General features: G+C 36.5%; 1 protein-coding gene across 1 annotated transcript; it reads right to left on the bottom strand.

The window, feature by feature from the left end:
• Positions 1 to 1,539: 1,539 nt before the first annotated feature.
• Positions 1,540 to 24,586, bottom strand: LOC105442878. The gene is made up of 9 exons (XM_030994257.1): positions 24,376 to 24,586; positions 17,509 to 17,688; positions 13,832 to 14,011; positions 12,001 to 12,119; positions 11,023 to 11,212; positions 9,691 to 9,858; positions 8,236 to 8,424; positions 6,765 to 6,932; positions 1,540 to 1,719 (listed from the first exon to the last, which is right to left on the bottom strand). Exons 1-9 carry the CDS (start codon positions 24,460 to 24,462, stop codon positions 1,540 to 1,542), a joined length of 1,461 nt encoding a protein of 486 aa, XP_030850117.1. The 5' UTR covers positions 24,463 to 24,586.
• Between the last annotated feature and the right edge of the window lie 423 nt (positions 24,587 to 25,009).

Raw genomic sequence — 25,009 nt, 5'->3', positions numbered from 1 at the left:
TGGTGGCCCGTAACGGCACCAAATTTGAATGTAGCGGCAAGAAAATTTCAAAATGTTTGAAATTTTCGTTGCGCCACTTGCATCGAGCAATCAGCGCCAAGTGTCCGCCAAGTGGCACCAAATGGCGCGAACATATCGCCCTTTGGCGCAAACAATCCACCTATTGGAATCCACTGCAACGTAATGGCGCGCGCCAGGTTGCGCCAATGAGATTTCCAGCCACATGGCGCCACATGGCGCCAAGTGGCGCGCCAAATGTGCAGTGGCGCGAGCCAAACGGCACCCGATTGGTGACTACTTCGCGCCAAATGCCACCTGGTTGCCCGCCATTCGGCGCCACTTGCCGCCTATCAAAATTGTAAATATTTAGTAGAGATGTTGTTCATACAGCAGCTGAGGAGGGTTTGAACCAGTATGTGTGTGTGTATTGGGTTTTTACAGACGTGTATCAATCAGATCTGATTATTTACGTCTGGGGACCGACCTTTAAACGTCACCATCCGAAAGACGTGACTCAGTTTCGAACCTGCGTCCTCGGCTGAATCAGTTTGTAACTTCCACTTTTAGCTGGATTACAGGCGCACGCCACAACGCCTAGTCAAACCAGGTAGCCGATGGCCGGTATTTATATAGTCGGCAAGTAGCGCCAAGCGGCGGCAAGTTCAAACCAATTTGGCGACCTTTGGCACAAACTAATCACCAAGTGGCGCAAAGTAGCCGTCTATTGGCGCGAATGGCGCCAACAGGGTGAATTTTGGAATCAAATGGCCGTGTAATGGCGCGAACTGGCGCAAACTGGCGCAAACTGGCGCAACATTTTGGAGCAAGCCGGGTGGCATTTGGCGCACGCCATATGGCACCCAGTTTATTCCACTTGGCGACACATGCCGAGCGGACATCAATTCGGCGCCACAGCAAGCCACTGCGCGCCAATCACATAATCTTTGGCGCGAACTGGCAGCAACTGGCGCTGGCCCAGTGGACTCCTAGCATCACATCATGATACAGTTGCCCTTTTGTTTACAAAAGCAATATGTTATTCTTACATATGATTAAAAAAGTACTTCTGATTTTACATAACATTTGAATGTAAAAACAAATAAATATGGAACACTTTGCAGTTTCCAAAGGGATACAGAGATAACACAAACGTGATTGAAGAGATCCGATTTTACATTATTTATTTTGTGTAACTTTTAAATGATTGTATTTAGTCTCATCAGTATTCACAAATAAAAACGCTAACTCTCCATCAGCAAATCCGTAGCACTCCAAATTGTCATATGAAATGAAAAATATGGTATATATTATTCACTATCAATCTTTTTTATTTTTTTTTAATCTGTTTTTGTATTATGACAGAAAGTTAGCTTTTCGCATCCACTTCCTGAAACGTCCAACTCTTCCTGCATGCTTCCTCTTAACGGTGTACAAATAGCGAGAGTAAGATTGTACACTTGCGTGTGACTATATAGGAAAATGTACACCTCCAGCATAACAAAACATGTAGCGATTTGTTACGAGTCCTAAAATTTATGATCAAATCAATACCTTCGCTGATGATGCCATCGATGACGATGTTGAGTAGAAGTCATCGTGACGCTGACCATGAAGTGTCAGTTCCTTTAGATGAGGCATCTTACAGAGGAACTGAGCGAGATCACGTGATGCACAGGGAAGTTCACTGAGACCCCAAGAGTGGAAGTAAAGAGTCTCAATCTGTTATGAAAGTAACATTATGTTGAATGAATAATTACCAACAAACATCAAAACTATATTCAAAATTCAGCGATATGTTTAAGATTGTATTAATATCGTTGCCACAATAAAAACAAATCTTAACACAAAAAATATTTATTTTGTAAGGCGAGGCGTCAAAAATATCGATACCAGCAGGCTGCCGCCTCACGTATTGGCGCATCGAGGCTGCAATTACGGCCGAAGCCTGGCTGGGGCAATTATTTTTCACTTATTAGCCCAGCCGGCTTGCGCCAGGCTGGGATCTGAGGCTCGGTTTCCATTCGAAAGGCGGCAGCCGGCGCATGCTTTTGTTCGGAGACCATTATGATGACATCATGAGTTAATTGAGGGTCCTACCGCCAGCGGTAGCCGGCTGAGCTAATTTAAAAAATGCAGCCAGGACGCGCAAGTGCAGTTAGCTGCCGCTGGCTGGTATATTTATTTTTGACGCCTCGCCTAATGAGGTTCAAGTCTTGACACTTGAAATTAGCACTAATTTTAATAGTTCCTGGATTCTTTTGAGAGTGATTTAATGGTGTTTATTCATAACTGGTAGGTGAAAACAGTGGTGACCAATAGGTTTTTGATTAATCAAATCGGGACAGTGGGCATGACGGTTAAAGAAAATGATCATATTTTCTAAATCATATTGACCTTTTGACTCAGAGATAGTGAAAAAAATATGAATGAAGGACATGGCTCATGATCTAAAGTCTTACAGAGCAAAAGAGAATAAAAAAAAAGGCAGATATGTCGCAAATCAGTCCCCAATCACACTACTCTTGAAGAAAAAACCTGTGCTTTATTCGGGGGAGAACCTGAACACCCTGATTATGTTATCGACGACATTATAGTGGTGGATACCTGATAGTCAGAAAGGAGGGATTTTTTTCCCGGGCATATGATCCAGTCATTTTACTGACCCTGCTACATATTCACGTTGGAATGGGTGAAGGTTAGGGGAGGTGGGGCGGGGGGGGGGGGGCGGGGGGGGGGGGGTTGATCCACGTACTGGATGCAAAGTCTTAATCTGATATAATAGTAACATTGTATTGGATAAACAACTGCTGACATTACACTACTGAAAAATATGTTAACGCTTTACATCATGATACAGTTGCCACCCACATTCATACTCATCAGTATTCACAAATGAAATATTTGTCTCTCCATCAGCAATTCTGTACCACTCCGAATTGACATATGAAATGAAAAATATGGTATATATTATTCACTATCAATGTTATAAGCTTTAGTCTGTTTTTTGTATTATGACAGAAAGTTCACGTTTCGCATCCACTTCCTGAAACGTTCAACTTTTCCTACCTGCTCCCTCTTAACGGTGTACAAATAGGGAGAGTAAAATTGTACACTTGCGTGTGACTATATAGGAAAGAGTACACCTCCAGTATAACAAAACATGTTAAACAGCAGTTCTCCGTTAGATTTGTACAAGATAGGTAACTATTCTTTAGTTCAGATTTGCAGACTTAACAGAACTAGAGGAGGAGTTGCAATTTATGTGAAAAATGGTATTGACTATGTCTTCCGTAAGGATATGTCTTTCTGTTCACCAGAAATTGAAGTAATTTGTATTGAAGTGAAGGGGAAAAAATCTAGGATAATTGGATGTGTCTACAGACCACCTAATACTGAAATATCATCTTTCAATGATAAACTGAAGACAAGGTTGGATGTATTTGAAAAAGAAAAAAAAGAAGTATATCTGATGGGTGATTACAATATTAATTTGCTTAATTATTATTCACATAATGAGACAAATGAGTTTTTGGAAACCATGTTCACATGTAACATGTATCCAATTTTTTCCAAACCTACACGAATTACTTCAGGATCTTGTACTCTAATTGACAATATCTTCTTGAATTCTTTTCATGAAAATATTAAATCTGGTTTGTTATTTACTGATTTATCGGATCACTTCCCAATATACTGTTTGATTAAAGTAAAGACAAAAGAACAAGAGCACATAGTAAATAACAATGTTAAAGTTAAAAGGAGATTGATAACTGATGACAGAATGTACAAAATCAAAATAAGATTATTACAGATCGATTGGTCTGCCATGTATACAAATTGTGATGCAAATGCTAGTTTTGATTACTTTGCAAAGAAATCTACTACTTTGTATAATGACTGTTTTCCTTTAGTAAATGAAAACAAAACTAGGTAAACTCCGTAAACCATGGATTGCAAACGGTATATTTAATTCTGTAAAAAAGAAAAATTTTCTTTATAAGGCATACCTACACAAACCAAATCAGAATTCCTCAATGAAATATACTGTGTTTAAAAATAAACTAACATCTGTTATAAGAAGTACTTAAAAACAATATTTTTATGATATCTTTCAAAAATATCAAGGAAATATGAAAAAGACCTGGAATGAAATTAATATTATACTTGGTAATAAGAAGCAAAATGTTATTCCATGTAAAATGTTCTCTGGTAAAAATAAATATTCTTCGCGTGAACAGATTGTTAAGGAATTTAATTCATATTTTGCCAGTATTGGTAAAAAAAAGTGTCAGATTCCATTCCATGTTTACATAAGAACTATGAAAAATATCTCAGTTCACAACATATTGCCTCCATGTTTTTAAAGCCAACTTCTGTCTCTGAATTAACAAAGATTTGTGCTTCATTTAATCTATCTAAAGCAAGTGGTTGTGATGACATATCCCCTCGGGTAGTAAAAGAAGCAATATTTTTTTGTGTGGAACCATAATGTGACATATTCAACAAATCATTAACCACTGGTGTGTTTCCAGATGCTTTTAAAGTAGCAAAAGTAGTGCCGTTATATAAGAAAAACTGTAAACAAAATATAGATAATTATAGACCTGTTGCAATTTTACCTATATTTTCTAAATTGTTGGAAAGAATAATGTATAATAGATTGTATAGTTTTCTTACTAAATATGAGATATTAATTAATGAACAATTTGGATTTAGGAAAGGTCATTCGACCGCTCATGGTGTCTTGAATATGTCAGATTATGTTATAAATGCATTGGATAATGGTAATTTTTGTTTAGGGTTATTTATGGATCTTTCAAAAGCATTTGACACCATCGACCACGACATTCTTCTTGATAAATTATTTTATAATGGCGTGAGAGGAGTAACCTTTAATTGGTTCAGATCATATTTGATTGGTAGAAAACAATATGTGGTGGTCGATGGTGTCGAGTCTAAGTTCAAAGAACTATTATGTGGGGGTACCGCCAGGATTTGTACTGGGACCTCTCCTGTTCTTGTTGTATGTTAATGATGTTGTTAACAGTTCTAGTGTCCTTCGGTTTTCATTATTCGCCGATGACACCGTGGCTGGCATATCCCATAGAAATGCACATAGACCGATTTCGCTGGTCAATGAAGAATAAAGTAAATTGCTTTTATGGTTTCAAAGTAATAAATTACTTCTCAATCAAGAGAAAACAAACTACATCATATTTCGTTGAAAGAACAGGAGAGTTCCCAGAGACATTAATGAAATTTCTGTTAACAACATAGTCCTTCAACGTGTACATTCACTATCCTTTCTTGGTGTTACTGTAGACGAATTCCTGGACTGGAAGACCCACATTAAAAATGTAACTTTGAAAGTATCTAGAAGCATTGGGGTATTATCAAAATTAAAATCTACCATTCCCCAAAATGTGCTATTGTTATTATACAACTCAATAGTATTACCCCATCTGTCTTACTGCAATATAGTGTGGGGAAATTCATATTCGTCTCATCTAAACAAAATGAAAATACTTCAAAAGAGGGCAATCCGAATTTTAACATATTCAACGTATAATTCTCATACAACACTATTATTTAGCAGAATGAAGGTTCTTCTTGTCCAGGAACTAATATCACTTAAAGATGAAGTTGAGTTCTGGTCTTGCGATTGCATTGTGAAAGAAACGGTGTGGAACTGACCAGAAAAGGTTGATCATCTAGCATATAAGAATTTGTGTGTATTGCAAGGTTCTGGTATCATCAAAATGATAAGAAATTTGGCCAAGTCTCGGTAAAGTTACAAACACTTGCACAGAAAGATGTGTATGGGACTACACGAACACGTGGCGTAAAAAGCCGGCCCCCGATTTTTACGATGTTACATGCATATTTAGAATATGAAGGCATTTGAAGAGCCATGATTTTCAGGGAACATGTCTTAACTAATGTTCTTCCACACTTGCATAATAAGAATGAGTAATGCTCACAAATTATTTTTCACCTCTTCCCAGAACTCAACCTTCTCTTTAATACTTGTATATTTATGTATAATTTCCACACTGGTAGTCTTCCGCACGTTTTTCAAAACATGTTTATTAGTAATTCATCTGTTCATTCACATAACACAAGGCAAAATTTGTTATTACACAAACCCCCTGTACGTACAACCCATGCATTAAAATCATTTCGAAATGTGGGAATAAGCAAATGGAATGATTTAAACGAGGACATACGATCAAGTTCAACTTTGTCTAGATTTAAAGTTTTGTGCAAAAGGGAACTATTTATTAATTTGTAAAACTGGGTAGGACTATAAGTTTTCATCTCATGTTTCGCATTTTTCATGTGCTTCCTCTTCTTTCTTTTTTCTTTTTTAATATTCTACTCTCTTCTACTATCTTCTTCTTCTCTCTCTCTCTCTCTCTCTCTCTTATAATATGCTTTAAAGTGCATTGCATTGTGTGTGAGTGAGTATGGTTGAGTGTGTTTCCAAGATATTTTTAATTGTTTTGTAATAAGTATGCATATATATAAATGTCTCTTTTGTTTTGTTTGTTATAATATGTTTTTACTATATTCTATTTAATTGTATGTTAATGGGCCCCATTTACAAGATTTGTTTTCTCAGGGGTCCATGGCCTGTCATCATATTAGAATTGTACCGGTACCAGTGTGATTGTAAACTGTTTTTAATGATTGGCTGAATAAATTGAATTGAATTGAATGTAGTGATTTGCCAAGAGTCCTAAAATATACAATCAAATCAATACCTTTGCGGATGATGCTATCGATGACCATGTTGAGTAGAAGTCATCGTGATACTGACCTTCGAGTGATAGCTTCTTCAGATGAGGCATCTTACAGATGAACTGAACGAGATCACGTGATGCACAGGGAAGTTCACTGAGACCCCAAGAGTGGAAGTAAAGAGTCTCAATCTGTTATGGTAGTAACAATATGTTGAATGAATAATTACCAACACCCACTAAAACTACATTCAATATTCAACAATATGTTTAAAATTATATAAATATTGTTGCCACGATGAAAAAATTCTTAACACAATAACATTTATTTTGTAATGAGGTACAAGTCTTGACACCGGAATTTAGCTCTAATTTCAATAGTTCCTGGATTTTTTTAGACCAATATAATGGTGTTTATTCATAACTGATAGGTAATGACAGAGATTCTCAATATGTTTTGATTACGGATAAAGACAATGATTATATTTTCTAAATCATATTGACATGCTCACTGAGGGAGTAGTGGGGAAAATAAATGAAGGACTTCGGTCATGATCTAAATTCTAATGGAACAAAAGAGAATAAAAAAGAAGGCAAACCGGTCGCAAATCAGTCCCCAATCACACTTATCTTGAAAAAAAAACCCTGTGCTTTATTCTAGGGAGAACCTGAACACCCTGATTATTTTATCGACGACATTATAGCGATGGAATCATGGTTATCAGAAAGAAGGGGATTTTTTTCCCCCTGGGCATATGATCCAGTAATTGTACAGACCCTACTACATATTCACGTCGGAATGAGTGAGGGGGAGGTGGGGCGAGGGGGGAGGGGGGAGGGGGGAGGGGGGCTGATCGGCATACTGGATATCAGGTCTTAATCTGTTATAATAGTAACAGTGTTTTGAATATACAACTGCTGACATACCACTTCTTAAGCATTGCATCATGATACAGTTGCCGGTCTCATTCATTTACAAAACCAATACGTTATTCTGTAATTTGACTGAAATAGGACTGTGAAAACCTAATTTTACTTAACATAAAAGTGTGAAAACATATATATTATAGAACCCTTTGCAATTTCCAAAGGGATAGAAAAATAATACAAATGGGGAAGAAGAGATTCGATTTTTCATTTGTGTAGGTTTTTACATTAGAATATTTAGTCTCATCAGTATTCACAATTGAAATAGCCGTCTCTCCATTAGCTCTTCCGTAGCACTCCGAATTGTCATATGAAATGAATAATATGGTACATCTTTTTCACTGTCATTTTTAAGATCTTCAGTCTGTTTTTATATTATAACAGAAAGTTTACATGTCGCATCGACCTGAAACGTTCAACTTTTCCTACCTGCTTCCACTTAACGGTGTACCAATAGGCAGAGTAAATGTGTACACGTGCGTTTGACTATATAGGAAAGAGTACCTCCAGTATAACAAAACATGTAGTGATTTGCTAAGAGTTCTAAAATATATGATCACATCAATACCTTTGCAGATGATGCCATTGACGATGATGTTGAGTAGAAGTCATCATGAAGCGAGACCCTGTGCATGTAGCTGCCCCTACCGAGTGTCAGGTCCTTCAGATGAGACATCTTACAGATGAACTGAGCGAGATCACGTGATGCAGAGGGACGTCCATGGAGATCCTCAGACCGGATTTCAAGAGTCTCAATCTGTTATGATAGAAACAATATGTTGAATGAATAGTCACTGATATTACACATCAGTTGTCAACTGAATGATATGCAATATTCAACAATCTGTTTAGAATTATATTAATGTCGTTGCCACAATGGTAGAAATCTTAACACAATAACATCTATTTTGTAATGAGGTACAATTCTTGAAATCTGAAATGTGCACTAATTTCAATAGTTCCTGAAATCTTTTAAAGCACATTTTATGGTGTATATTCATAACTGATAAGTAAAGTCTGTGGTGACCAATATGTTTTTGTTTGATCCAATCGGGACTGTGGAAATTACGGATAAAGAAAAAGTCAAACATTTCTAAATCATATTGACCTGTTGACTGAGAGATATCGATTAAATATGAATGAAGGACTTGGCTCATGATCTAAAGTCTTACAGAACAAAGGAGACTAAAACAAGAAGTCAGGACGGTCGCAAACCACTTCCCAATCACACTACTCTTGAAGACAAATCTGTGCTTTATTCTGGGGAGAATCTCAACACTCTGATTATGTTACCGACATTATAGTGGTTGAAGGGTTGATCCATGATTGTCAGAGAGGAGGGTATTTTTCCCCGGGCATATGATCAAGTAATTTTCCTGACCCTACTACATATTCCCGTCGGATTGAGTGACGGATGGTGGGGTTGGGGGGGGGGGGGGTTGATTCACTCACAGGATGTCAAGTCTTATTCTGTTATAATTGTAACATTGTATTGGATAAACAACTGCTGACATGACACTGCTTAAAAAATATTTTAAACATTACATCATGATACAGTAATGTTGCGATCCTCATTCATTTACAAAAGTAATACATAAACGGATACGTTAGGGATACAGACAAAAATACGAACGGGGACGAAGAGATTCGAGTGTTTTATTTTTATAGGTTTTTAAATTAAAATATTTAGTCTAATCAGTATTCACAATTTTGAAATAGCTGTCTCTCCATTAGCATTTCCGTAGCATTTCGAATTGACATATGAAATGAAAAATGTGGTATATATTATTCACTATCAATCTTATAACCGTCACTCTGTTTTTGTATTATGACAGAAAGTTCACTTTTGCAGCCACTTCCTGAAACGACCAACTTTTCCTACCTGCTTCCTTTTAACAGTGTACCAATAGGCAGAGTAAATGTGTACACTTACGTTTGACTATATAGAGAAGAGTATACCTTCAGTATAACAAAACATGTAGTGATTTACTAGGAGTCCTAAAATATATGATCAAATCAATACCTTTGCAGATGATGCCATCGACGAAGATGTTGAGAAGAAGTCATCGTGATGCTGACCGTCGAGTGACAGGTTCGTCAGATGAGGCATCTTACAGATGAACTGAGCGAGATCACGTGATGCATAGGGACGTTCACTGACATCCGCATACCTGATGTTAAGAGTCTTAATCTGTTGTGATAGTAACATTTTGTTGAATGAATAATTACCAACAACCCATTAAAACTGCATTCAAGATTCAGCAATATGCCTAAAACTATATTAACACGTTGCTGCAATGAAATAATATCTCAACACCATCACATTAATTGTGTAATGATGCACAAGTCTTGACACCTTAAATGAGCTCTAATTTCAAATAGTTCCTGGATTTTTCTAAGGGTGATATAATGGAGTTTATTCATAACTGATAGGTTATGACAGAGGTGATCAATAGGTTTTTTGATTGACCCAATCGGGACTGTGGGCATTACGGATAAAGAAAATGATAATATTTTCTAGATCATATTGCCAGCCTCAATCTAACTACTCTTGAATGAAAACGTGTGCTTAAAATCGAAGAGGAATTTTAACACCCCGATTATGTTATTGACGACATGATGTTGTGGCGGTTCCATGATTGTCATAAAGGAGTGGATTGTATCCATCGTTCATATTATTCGGTAATCTAAGTGACCCTACTGCATGTGCAAGTTATAATAAGTGAGCGGTGGGTGAGGGGGGGGGGGAGGAAGATACACATAATGGATTTCAAGTCTTAATCTGTTACAATAACATTATGTAAGATAAACAATAGCTGACATCACACTACTTAAAAATATTTGTAAACATTACATCATGATACCGCCATCCTCATTCATTTACAAAAGCAACGCGTTATTCTGAATTTGATTGAAATAGTACTTTTAAAAATTTAATTTTACATAGCAGAAAACTGTGAAAACAAAAAAGAATGGAAGACTTTGCAGTTTCCAAAAGATTGCAAACGGGGACTAAGAGAGTCGATTTTTTTTTACATTTTTTATTTTAAAGTTTGTTTAAATTAAACAATTTGGTCTCATCAATATTCACAATTGAAATAGACGTCTCTACATCAGCACTTCCGTAGCACTCCGAACTGTCATATGTAATGGGGAAAAAAAGGTATATATAATTTAATATCAATCTTATAATCTTTAGTCTGTTTTCTTTATTATGACAGAAATTTCTCTTTTTGCTTCCACTTCCTGAAACGTTTGTCTTTTCCCACCAGCTTCCTCTTAACAGTATACCAATAGGGAGAGTAACAACACATGTAGTGATTTGCTAAGAGTCCTAAAATATATGATCCAATACCTTTGCAGATGATGCTATCGACGAAGATGTTGAGTAGAAGTCATCGTGATACTGACCGCCGAGTGACAGGTTCTTCAGATGAGGCACCTTACAGATGAACTGAGCGAGATCACGTGATGCATAGGGACGTACACTGACATCCACAAACGAGATGGTAAGAGTCTCAATCTGTAATGATAGCAAAATTATACTGAAAGAATAATTACAAACAAACCATCAATACTATATTAAAAATTTAGCGATATGTTTCAAATTGTATAAATAACGTTGCCACAATGAAAAAAATCTTAACACATTAACATTCATTTTGTTATGAGGGGCAAGTCTTGACACCTGAAATTAGCACTAATTTTAATAGTTCCTCGATTCTCTTGAGATTAATTTAATGGAGTTTATTCATAAGTGATAGGTAAAGACAGTCATGACCGTTTCGTTGACAATCAGCCATGCATGAAGTCTTTCGTCTACGGCTGATTGTCAACGAAACGGAGTTAAGTCTTTTGTTAATTCCGTGTGTTGCTTAGGCAGGCACCTAGTGAAAACGAATTCGTTAAGTAAAATTATAGAAATGCAAGCACTATTTTAAACAAACAGAACTTTGTTATTCCTAGCTCATTTTTCCTGAATGATGTGTCATATGAAAGAGCAGAACTTTCTAGAAATGCGATCTTCTCTTTGAAATCCAGATACCGTCCGCCAAATGACTTTTTGGTACCCTTTCTTCAAATTGTTTTTAATCACGCATGCGTGAAAAATGCATCATATGAAAGAAGAGGACCTAAGCTTTACAAATATGTGTCATTTATTAATTATAAATGTGACTAAGTTATGATAAAACATCGACGCACTGTATAGAAAAGAACACGCTTCAAGTATGACAAAACAGGCATTTGCTTAGAGTCCCCAAAATATGATCAAATCAATACCTTTGCAGATGATGCCATCGACGAAGATGTTGAGTAGAAGTCATCGTGATACTGACCCTTGAGTGACAGGTCCTTCAGATGGAGCATGTTACATATGAACTGAGCGAGATCACGTGATGCAGAGGGACGTTCACTGAGATCCTCATTATTCCTGATGTTAAGGGTCTCAACCTGTTATGAAAGTAACATTATGTTATATGAATAATTACCAACAACCCACTAAAACTTTATTCAAGATTCAGCAATATGTTTACAATTATATTGATATCGTAGCCAACATTAAAAAAACTTTTATTAAACACAATCACATTTATTGTGTAATGATGTTCAAAGTCTTGACACTTGAAATTAACACTAATTTCAATAGTTTCTGGATCTTTTGAGACCAATATCAGTGTGTTTATTCAAAACTGGTAGGTAATGACAGGGGTAATGGAAATGTTTTTTGTTTGATCCAATCGGGACTGTGGGCATTACAGTTAAAGAAATTGTGTTTGAGATCATGTTGACCTGTTGACTGACGGAGAAGTGTGTAAATATGAATAAAGGACTTTGCTCATGATCTAAAGTCTAATAAAACAAAAGAGAATCAAACAAAAAGGCAGAAATTTCGCAAATCAGTCCATGATTGCCAGAAAGGAGGAGAATTTTCCCCCGGGAATATGAATCGGTTATCTCGCTGACTCTCCTGCATTTGCACGTCGAACTGAGTGAGGGGGTGAGAGGATGATCCACATACTGGGTGTCTAGTCTTAATTTGTTACAATAGTAACATAGTGTGGGATATACAATTCCTGGCATTACAATACTTAACAACAAAAAATAAACAATACATTATGATGAGGTTGACATCCTCATTCATTTAAAAAAGCATAATGTTATTCTGATATTTTATAGAACTAGTACTTTGAAAATCTAATTTTACATATCCTAATAGTTTTATAACAAATAAACATGGAACACATTGCAGTTTCCAAAGGGATACAGAAATAACACTCACGGTGACTAAGAGATGCGATTTATCGTTTTGTAGGTTTTAATAGAAGCAGAAAAGGTAAGGATGTCAGTGAAAGTTTAAGCAAAACCCGATAATAAAAAAAAAGTTATGAAATGTCGAAGGTGCTCTCAATCAAACACAAATTGGCAACTTTGTGCCGTATCAGGCGAGGTCTCCTCTCATTTGCCCTGTACTAAATAACTACAAAGTACGTATATATTTTCCCTTAAGAAAAATTCCACTCATACATTCACCCTAAACATAATTAGTGCAACTATGTTTTGTTATGCAACCCCTCTATGAAACAAAACTATTCAGTAATCGATAGATTAGACATGAAAGTTAATTTAATTTTCTATACAGAGCAAATTGGAAAGGAGCTCGCAATATATATACGTCACAGCGTTGACAAATTGTGTTACACTAATGACAACTTTAAACGATCATAACTTTCCTTTTGTAAACCGGGTATTGCTCAAACTTTCACACACTTGTTTCTCTCACTTTTCTGCTTTTATTAAAACCAACTTCCCCTTAAGATTAAATATTTAGTCTCACCAGCAATTCATATTACAAATAGCCGTCACTCATTCAGCACTTCCATTACCCTCCGTATTGGCCCATGGAATGAACAAAATATATGGTTCTTATTATTCACTATCAATCTTACAATCTTCATTCTATTTCTGTATTATGACACAAAGTTCACTTTTCGTTTCCACTTCCTGAAACGTTAAACTTTCTCTGCTTCCTCTTAATGGTGTACTAATTGGGAGAATAATATCGTCCACTTGCGTTTGACTATATAGAAAAGAGTACACTTCAAGTATGACAAAACATGTAGGCATTTGCTTAGAGTACTTAAAAAATAAGATCAAATCAATACCTTTGCAGATGATGCCATCGACGAAGATGATGAGTAGAAGTCATCGTGCAGAAAGACCTCGTCCCCCTCACCGAGTGTCAGGCTCTTCAAACGTGGCATCTTACAGATGAACTGAGCGAGATCACGTGATGCAGACGGACGTTTAGTGAGATCCAGAGACAAGATGTTAAGAGTCTCAATCTGTTATGAGAGTAACATTACGTTGAATGAATAATAACCAACAACCCATTAAAACTATATTCAATATTCTAAAATCTGTTTAAATCAATGTTAAATTCATTACCCCAATGTAAAAATCTTAACGCAATAACATTTATTTTGTAATAAGGCACAGGTCTTGTCACTTGAAATTAGCACTAATTTCAATAGTTCCTGGATTTTTTTTTTTGAGACCGATATCATGCTGTGTGTTCATTACTGATAGGTTATGGCAGAGGTAATCAACATTTCTTGACTGATCCAATCGGGATTGGGGCATGACGAATATGAAAAGGATGATATTTTCTTGATCATATTGACCTGTTAACTTTGGAGCAGTGGGTAAATATGATTGAAGGACTTGGCTCATGATCGAAAGTCTTACAGAACAAAAGAGAGCAAAACAAGAAAGCAGAATGGTCGCAAACTAGTCCTCAACCGCACTACTCTTGAAGGAAAACACGTGCGTTTGATTGGGGAGAAACCCTCAGTATGTTATTGACAGCATCATAAAGTGTCGGGTCCATGATGGTCATAAAGGAGGGGTTTTTTCCTCTGGGCGTATGATTCGGTTATCTCGCTGACTCTCCTGCATTTGCACGTCGAACTGAGTGAGGGGGTGAGAGGATGATCCACATATCGGATGCCAAGACTGTTATAATAGTAAAAATATGTTGGATATACAACTGCCGATATTTATACACTACTTAAAGATAATTATTTTGTACTTTACATTATGATACAGTTGCCACCCTTTTTCATTTACAAAAGCAATAACTTATTCTGACATTTGATTGACATAGTATCTAATTTGACATAACATAAAAGTGTGAATACAAATAAACATGAAACACTTTCCAGTTTCCAAAGGGATACAGAAATATCACGAACGGGGACTAAGAGATGCGATTCATCATTTTGGAGGTTATAAAAGGGAAGTCCACCCTGATATTAAGTGGTTTTAATAGAAGCAGAATAAGGAAATCATGTCAGTGAAAGTTTAAGCAAAAAACGATTTAAAAAAAGATATTTTGAAGGTGCAGTCAATCAAACACGAATTGACAACTCCGTGACATATTAGACGAGCTCTCCTCTTAATTGCCCTGTACTAAATAACTACAATTTTTTTTATTTTCCCTCTAGAAACGTTTCAGTCACACGTGCACCCTACACATAATTTGTGCAATTATGTTTTTATGCATCCCCTCTATGAAGAAAACAATTCAGTAATCAATAGCTTAGAAAATGAAAGTTGATTTAATTTTCTATACAGAGCAAATTGGAAAGGAGCTCGCAATATATATACGTCACAGCGTTGACAAATCGTGTTACACTAATGACAACTTTAAATGATCATAACTTTCCTTTTGTATACCGGGTATTGCTCAACCTTTCACAAATTTGTTTCTCTCACTTTTCTGCTTTTATTAAAACCAACTTCCCCTTTAGATTGAATATTTAGTCTCATCAGCAATTCATATTACAAATAGCCGTCACTCATTCAGCACTTCCATTACCTTCCGTATTGGCCCATGGAATGAACAAAATATATGGTTCTTATTATTCATTATATACCTCACTTAAGAAATCCAGCCATCTGATTGGCCGAAATTGCAGTCATGGTTTTAACCATTCCCGTAAATAAACTAAAAATGCCACACCCATGTAATAGTTCGATATTAAATCGGTAAAATCCCGGCAAAATTCCAGTTACCGAGAAAATAGTTCAGTCTTGGTAAAATACCCATAGGTTCACATGTTAAAAACTGGTTTGAGCGATCGCGGATACCGTACGTGTGCGAAGAATTGGTCGCTATATTTTACCAATTTTTTAATACATCGGTCGTCTGCGCTGGCCGCTGCTAGTTGAATCCGGGCTAACTCGCAACCACAGGACATCTCGTCCTAGCCTCGAAGACTGGGGCGAGAAGTCCCGACATGATTCACCGATCGAGAGATACCAATGTGTATATGTTTGTGCTCATTGTGACTTAATAATGCCAATTCCAACCACAATCTGTAATGGAATTGTGTTAAATGTTTGAAGACAATCTATAACTTCTCTTTAATCTATAACTTCTCCATTACATTGGTATCTCCCGACCGATGAATCATGTCGGGACATCTCGCCCCAGTCTTTGAGGCTGGGGCGAGATGTCCCGTGGGGCGACTTAGCCCGACTCCTCTTGATCGAAATCAGTACCATCGTCATCGACATCTACTGGTGGTCAGTGTAGTGAAAGCTGCGGGAACTGCGGTAACTAAATGAAATTTTCAATGAGATCACAAATAACCCAGAGAACTTCCCACGCACATGCAACATCACTACAAGTAGCCATGCCCATGTTTCCAGTCAGCAGGTGCAAGCACCTACATATCACTTTAACAACTGCACTGTAAACATCTTTAACAAATAGTTTTATGGAGTTATTTTCTACGGAGTTCTACCTGTTCTACCAGTTGAATTACGTTTTTTTTTCTCGGAGTTCTACCTGTTCTACCAGTTGAGTTACGGATTTTTTTTTTTTACGGAGTTCTACCTTTTCTACCAGTCGAGTTACGGAGTTTTTTTTACGGAGTTCTACCTGTTCTACCAGTTGATTGGTAAGTTGACTCTTCGGCATATAAAAGTAATAATGACTTCTTTAATATGAGAGAAAACGCCTCGGGCAATAGCACAATTGTAACCTTCCCGAGAGCGTATAAAAACAACTATTTATCTCAAAGCAGTCATTAAAGGTAATACAAAGTTTTGGTTTGGGGTAATGAATTTGGTTCAAATGAATAAATTGGAAGCATATGCGATCCTACAATATTCAGTGATCGTTGTCGCGGTTGAAATCGAGTCTAAAGTTATGAAATTATAAATAATTAACTCTTTATGTTGTATAGCTCCCTCTCAAGGTCAAGATATTAATTAAGCTATAAAACAATGTTTCTTGACTAAAATCGACCGATTAGCTATTCCCGTTTGGAAATTATATATCGCAACTAAATATTCTGAGATTTTCATGGTCGCAGCTACCATTGTACAGCCGTAGGCGCTATTTGAAATTTATCAAAATTTACCCGGAGCACCGGTAAATTTTTATATTCAATTTTTCTCGAAAGCAGAAGTATTTTAGGGACTAAATTTTCTAGTGCTTATAATATATCCACAGGGGCATCCAAATATATCAAAGTTGTAAAGAATCACTATCCACCCAATTTTCAAAATTTCCCAAAACTTTGTATTACCTTTAATACTATACTATCAATCTTACAATCTTCATTCTGTTTCTGTATTATAACACAAAGTTCACTTTTCGTTTCCACTTCCTGAAACGTTAAACTTTCTCTGCTTCCTCTTAATGGTGTACTAATTGGGAGAATAAAATCGTCCACTTGCGTTTGACTATATAGAAAAGAGTACACTTCAAGTATGACAAAACATGTAGGCATTTGCTTAGAGTACTTACAAAACAAGATCAAATCAATACCTTTGCAGATGATGCCATCGACGAAGATGATGAGTAGAAGTCATCGTGAAGAAAGATCTCGTCCCCCTCACCGAGTGTCAGGCTCTTTAAACTAGACATCTTACAGATGAACTGAGCGAAACCACGTGATGCAAACGGACGTTTAGTGAGATCCAGAGACAAGATGTGAAGAGTCTCAATCTGTTATGAGAGTAACATTACGTTGAATAAACAATAACCAGCAACCCATTAAAACTATATTCAATATTCTAAAATATGTTCAAATCAATGTAAAATTCATTACCCCAATGTAAAATCTTAACACAATGACATTTATTTTGTAATGAGGTACAGGTCCTGACACTTGAAATTAGCACTAATATCAATAGTTCCAGGATTTGTTTGAGACCGATATGATGCTGTGTATTCATTGCTGGTAGGTAATGACAGAGGTAATCGAAATTTGTTGACTGATCCAATCGTGACTGGGGCATGACGAATATGAAAAGGATGATATTTTCTTGATCATATTGACCTGTTAACTATGGAGCAGTGGGTAAATATGATTGAAGGACTTGGCTCATGATCTAAAGTCTTACAGAACAAAAGAGAACAAAACAAGAAGGCAGAATGGTCGCAAACTAGTCCTCAACCGCACTACTCTTGAAGAAAAACACGTGCGTTTAATCGGGGGGGGGACCCTCAGTATTTTATTGACAACATCATATAGTTCAAAAGTATTGCTAAAGGTACTTTATTGAAGCGGATTGAAGCGAGGTCCGAAGATTATATTGGAATTGACCAATTTGGCTTTCGTACAGGGGTCGGTACCCGAGATTCAATTGCTGTAATGAGAATACTAAGTGAGAGATGTATACAGCATGATCAGGACCTATATATCTGTTTTGTGGACTACGAAAAGGCATTTGATCGTGACAATTGGACTAGGCTAATGGAAGTGCTGTCAGCCATTGGTGTTGATTGGAGAGAACGTAGACTGATTGCATCCTTGTTCATGTCTCAGACTGCAAGCGTTCGCGTTGGAGATGGGGTCTCTGAACCAGCCGGCATTGGACGTGGAACACGTCAGGGATGCCTTCTGTCTCCTCTTCACTTCAATAGTGTCACGCAGTTTGGTTAAGATAATTAATGTAATATTATGTATATATTTTATCCCATGCTTTAGTCTACTTTAAAACAATTCATGAGTATTGTATAATTGTACTAGTCTATGTAAAGGATGTCTTGCCATCGCTATTGCAAATTACAAATTTAGCCAGCCCGATCTCAATTGCTTTGCATACAGCGGAGTTCTTTCTTCACTCCTCTTGCTTTGTTTTCTTGACTTAATTTCACAAGGTTTGTCATACTCTCTCAATGGACCTGACCTTTCCTACTTCTCTTTCTATGACTTTCACAAAGTCAGCCCTTTCTACTCTATGCTCTCCTCACTTTGACCTTGCATTCACTTTCAGAACTTTCGCCTTGCTCTCCTCATTTCGACTTTGTCTTGACTTTCAGAGCTCTTGTTCTTTCCCTTCACTCTTGTTTGACCTAAACTCTCATTTCAACGTTGCACTGTCATTCGACCCTTCAGCTTGCGTATTCTCTTGACTTTCTCCTGTCCTTGTGTCCTCTCTCTCAATATGACTTAGGGTACGTTTATGCTCAATTTTGAACGCAGAATGAGCGATTTGAAACGCTCATCGTAAACACACGTTCCACGGTGTACTGTTTATGCTCCCTTCTCCAGGCCAATTCGGGCTCTGTAGGCCTATCTGTATTCGCATGCTACGTTGACCCCGGGTGGGCAGGTCAAGTTTTGGCGCGCTTCTTCGAATAAGCTTTGTAGGCACTTCACCGGCAGGAGCATGCATTTATGCAGGCCAGGCGGCCACTGCATGTACGTGTATGCGATATGCGTTAAAATAAAAAGAAGAAATAACAGAATAAAAGTACACAAACAAGATAAATACGATTTGAAAAATGGAAGGAAAACAAATAATCTCAAAATATAAAAAAGAGATTATATACAGTGCGTCCCAGAAAAAACGAAACCGAGAAGTATCGATGTTCTATCATAACTTAATCACAACTATAATTAATGAATGATACATATTTGGAAAGCTTAGCGTCTCCTTTTTCAGTTGATGCTACTCATAATAATGCATATTTCACGCATTAATGACTAAAAGCAATTTGAAGGAAGAAAACCAAAAATACATTTGGCGGGTGGTATCTGAATTTCGAAGAAAAATTCACATTTCTATAAAGTTGAGTTTTTGCCCTTTATGATACCTCAATCAAGAAAAATGAGCCAGGAATAACAAAGTTCTGTTTGTTTAAAGTAGCTCTTACATAATCTCAAAATTTGACAAAAGACTTAACTCCGTTTCGTTGACAATCAGCCGTAGACGAGAGTCTTCATGCATGGCTGATTGTCAACGAAACGGAGTTAAGTCTTTTGTCAAATCTGCTTTTTGCTAAGGCAGGCACCCAGTGAAAACGAATTCGTTTGTTAAAATTATGAAAATGTAAGGGCTAATTTAAACAAACAGAACTTTGTTATTCATGGCTCATTTTTCTTGATTGAGGTATCATATGAAAGAGCAGAAAATGAACTTTCTAGAAATATGAATTTTTCTTTGAAATTCAGATACCGCCCGCCAAATTAATTTTTGGTTTCCTTCCTTCAAATTGCTTTTAATCACTCATGCGTACAATATGCATCACGTGAGTAGCATCAACTGAAAAAGTAGACTCTAAGCTTTCCAAATATATACCATTCATTAATTATGGTTGGGATTAAGTTATGATAAAACATCGATACTTCTCGGTTTCATTTTTCCTGGGACGCACTGTATATTGAAAATATCCGTTAACACATTATATATATTAACACCCCCCCCCCCGCTAGTTATAGATTTTCACATGAACGTTTATGATGACGTCATTTAAACCCGTTTACAAATGATTGTGCGTTTATGCTTCCCCAGAGTGTTTTGGGAGAAACGCCGATGCAAAACGCACCTTTTTGTGAATTTACGATCGCCGTTTATCGGTGATTCTACGAAAATGAGAAAGGATGCAACCGTGTTTTTAACTAAACGCGTAACAAAAGCCTTATTCTGGCCTGAAAAAGGGTGCGATCAAGCGATTTTTCGAAGCTAGAATCACAAATCAAAACGCTGTTACAAAACACGGTTACTGCGGGAGAGCGTTCAAGCGATTTTTCACCAACGCTGATTCTAGCTCATTTCGAGCCCAGCCACTCGCATCACACTGCGCAGTTTGACCCAGGAAGTATAGGTCAACTTTACCGTCTCTTTTTTCTCTACAAATAGTACAATTATGGTATTTGAAGATCGCCGAGTTCGTAATCTTAATTAAGAGAAAGTGATAGAATTATACAAACAAAGAATAACATAAGAGAAGGTGATAGAAGGAATAAATAAAGATTAACATAAGGAAGGACAGAAAGAGAAAGTGATAGAATGATTAAAACAAGAATAACATAAGAGAATTAGGTGATAGAAGGAAGAAACAAAGAATAACATAAGGAAAGACAGAAAGAGAAGGTGATAGAATGATTAAAACACAGAATAACATAAGAGAAGGTGATAGAAGGAAGGAACAAAGAATAAAATAAGGAAAGACAGAAAGAGAAGGTGATAGAAGGAAGAAACAAAGAATATCGTAAGGAAAGACAGAAAGAGAAAGTGAGAGAATGATTTAAAATAAAGAATAACATAAGAGAAAGTGATAAAATGATTAAAACAAAGAATAACATAAGAGAAGGTGATAGAAGGAAAAACAAAGAATAACATTAGAAAGGACAAAAAGAGAAGGTAATAGAATGATTAAAACAAAGAATAACATAAGAGAAGGTGATAGAAGGAAGAAACAAAGAATAGCATAAGGAAAGACAGAAAGAGAAGGTGATAGAAGGAAGAAACCAAGAATATCGTAAGGAAAGACAGAAAGAGAAAGTGAGAGAATGAATTAAAACAAAGAATAACATAAGAGAAAGTGAGAGAATGATTTAAAACAAAGAATAACACAAGAGAAAGTGATAGAATGATTAAAACAAAGAATAACATAAGAGAAGATGATAGAAGGAAAAACAAAGAATAACATAAGAAAGGACAAAAAGAGAAGGTGATAGAAGGAAGGAACAAAGAAGACAGAAAGAGGAAGTGATAGAATGATAAAAACAATGAATAACATAACAGAAGGTGATAGATGGAAGAAACAAAGAATAACATAAGGACAGAAAGAGAAAGTGATAGACTGATTAAAACAAAGAATAACATAACAGAAGGTGATAGAAGGAAAAAGCAAAGAATAACATAAAAGAAGGTAAGAGAAGGAAGAAGCAAACATATTGCTCCGTTTGTCTCATTTTCGCTCGCTGGAACAATGCCAGCACAAACCACTGACTTCTACCCCCTGGACGGATCATCGCCTATTCCCATTCACGATACGTTACGTACTAAAAGGCTGTATTGTCTGACCGTTCATGAATATTCATGTTTTTGCTTACCTCGGCAAAATGTTTGCTTTTACTAAATGGAAAAATGACGGTGGGGGGTTGGATGAACTGGACATAATGAACCAAGCAGAAGTGATCTATGATAATTCATGCTTCTTATCCTTCGTGTGCTTGACCTATAATCTTAAAATCGCTTGGCAAACTGAGTCCAAAGTTCGATTTGTTTCACATGTGTATTATAGGCAATGACGAGCTTGCAACCTATTTTGATCAAATAACGGTGGGTGAACTTTCAAAAGTCAATGGGACATGAGAGTTCCAATGAAAGAGCTAGCGATAACGTACGTCGGGGTGGCTGTGCTATTCGTTTAAACAAAAAACGATTTTTGTTGTAAAATTCCATAGGCTAACATGTTAGGCTGCTGAATCTGACGATAGGGGGCGTTGTGAAATGAGACTAAACGGAGCTATATGGAATAACATGAGGAAAGACAGAAAGAAAAATTGATAAAGATTAGATAATGAAAAGATAAAAGAGGAGATGAAAGATGAAAAAACAAAGAATAACATACGAACTGGTAGGAAAAAATGATAGAACGATGAAAACAAATAATTACATAAGAAAAGGTGATAGAAGGAAAAAAACAAAGAATAATAAAAACAAAGAATAGAAGGAAGAAATAAAGAATAACATAAGGAAAGACAGAAAGAGAAAACGATAAATAATAGAAAATGGAAAGATAGAAGAGAAGATGAAAGATGGACAAACGAAGAATAACATAATAAAAACAGAAAAAGAAAATGATAGAAGGAAAACAAGGAATAACATGACGGAACAGGCCACGATAATGACGTCATATAATCATGATTGAGATCTCCGTTCGTTCACTCGAATTTTAGCGACCGTGATTCTGCAGAATCATGATACAAAACGCATATTTTTCAGCGTTTCATGTTTGTGTTTTTAAACACGTTTATTTTTACGACCGACGAAAAAATCGCTTGTAAGTTGAACGCAACCGTGTTTTAGACTAAACGTCTTTCAAAACCGTGATTCTAGGGTGAAAATGTGTCGATTAAACGCACCCCAGAAAGTTGATCATAAACGTACCCTTTGAGCTCTCTGTTTATGTGCTCAATGACGCCCTTCTCCCTATATGCTCCGCAGCGCGACAAGTGTCTTTCTTGTGACCTACCTGACTGGTCTCTCTCTATGTCCCTCGAACAGAGGAGGCTTGTTTAGGCAGTTAGGAGTGAAGAATCTAGCAGTTAAGAGTAAGACTGGTGAGCTATCTTGAGTTAATTGTGTCATTTAGGTGACAAGCCTGTCACAACATTGTTTGAAGAGAGAGCAAGCAACGAAAGGGATAGAGAGCCAACCAGTTCAGAAATGGTCTCCAATGCAGGTATGTTAGTCTATCTTCTCAGTCAGTTATAACGCCTGCTCCATTATTTTTCCTATCTGATATTGCGGCAAGACATTCTCTATCTGTAAGATAATTATTTTTGTACTTTACATCATGATACAGTTGCCATCCTTTTTCATTCACAAAAGCAATAACTTATTCTGATATTTGATTGAAATAGTATCTAATTTTACATAACATAAAAGTGTGAATACAAATAAACATGGAACACCTTTCAGTTTCCAAAGGGATACAGAAATAACACGAACGGGGACTAAGAGATGCGATTCATCATTTTGGAGGTTTCAAAAGGGCCCTGTACTAAATAACTTTTACCAAAATTGTTTTTTTCCCTTTAGAAACATTTCAGTCATACATGTACCCTCAATATAATTTGTGCAACTATGTTTTTGTGCAACCCCTCTATGAATAAAACAATTCAGTAATCGATAGCTTAGAAAATGAAAGTTAATTAATTTTTCTATACAGAGCAAATTGGAAAGGAGCTCACATGATATATACGTCACAGCGTTGACAAATTGTGTTACACTATTCATAACTTTCCTTTTTTTTAAGCGGATATTGCTCAAACTTCACAAATTTGTTTCTCTCACTTTTCTGCTTTTATTAAAACCAACTTCACCTTTAGATTTAATATTCAGTCTCATCAGCAATTCACATTACAGAAAGTCCTCAAGCACCTCCATTACCCTCCGTTTTCTCCCATGGAATGACAAAATATATGGTTCTTATTATTCACTATCAATCTTACAATCTTCATTCTTTTTCTGTATTATGACACAACGTTCACTTTTCGCTTCCACTTCCTTAAAGCGTTTAAACTTCTCTGCTTCCTCTTAACGGTATACTGATTGGGAGAGTAGAATCGTCCACTTGCGTTTGACTATATAGAAAAGAGTACACTTCCAGTGTAACAAAACATGTAGGCAATCGCTTAAGAGTACTTTAAAAATATGATAAAATCAATACCTTTGCAGATGATGCCATCGACGAAGATGATGAGTAGAAGTCAGCGTGATAATGACCGCCGAGTATCAGGTTCTTCAGATAAGGCATCTTACAGATGACCTGAGCGAGATCACGTGATGCAGACGGACATTCAAGCAGATCCGGAGACAAGATGTTAAGAGTCTCAATCTGTTATGAAAGTAACATTACGTGGAATATATGATAACTAACAACCCATTAAAACTATATTCAATATTCAACAATCTGTTTAAATTAATGTTAAAATCACTGCCCCTATGTAAAAAAAAATGTAACGCAATCGCATTTATTTTTTAATGAGGTAAAGGTCTTGATACTTGAAATTAGCTCTAATTTCAATAGTTCCTGGCGTTTTTTTTAGACCGATATCATGCTGTTAATTCATTACTTGGGGATTATTACAGAGGTAATCAATAGGTTTTGACTGATCCAATCATGACTTGGGCATGACGTATACAAAAGGATGACATTTTCTAGATCATATTGACCTGTTTACAGTGGGAGCAGTGGATAAATATGAATGAAGGACTTGGCTAATGATCTAAAGTCTTACAGAACGAAAGATAAGAACAAAACAAGGCAGAACGGTCGCAAACCAGTCCTCAACCACACTTCT

The sequence above is a fragment of the Strongylocentrotus purpuratus genome, unplaced genomic scaffold (assembly GCF_000002235.5).
Source record: "Strongylocentrotus purpuratus isolate Spur 01 unplaced genomic scaffold, Spur_5.0 spur5_scaffold_21, whole genome shotgun sequence".
NCBI classification, from domain to species: domain Eukaryota; kingdom Metazoa; phylum Echinodermata; class Echinoidea; order Camarodonta; family Strongylocentrotidae; genus Strongylocentrotus; species Strongylocentrotus purpuratus.
The sequence above is the reverse complement of the archived record's forward strand: the minus strand, read 5'-3'. Positions and strand labels throughout refer to the sequence as shown.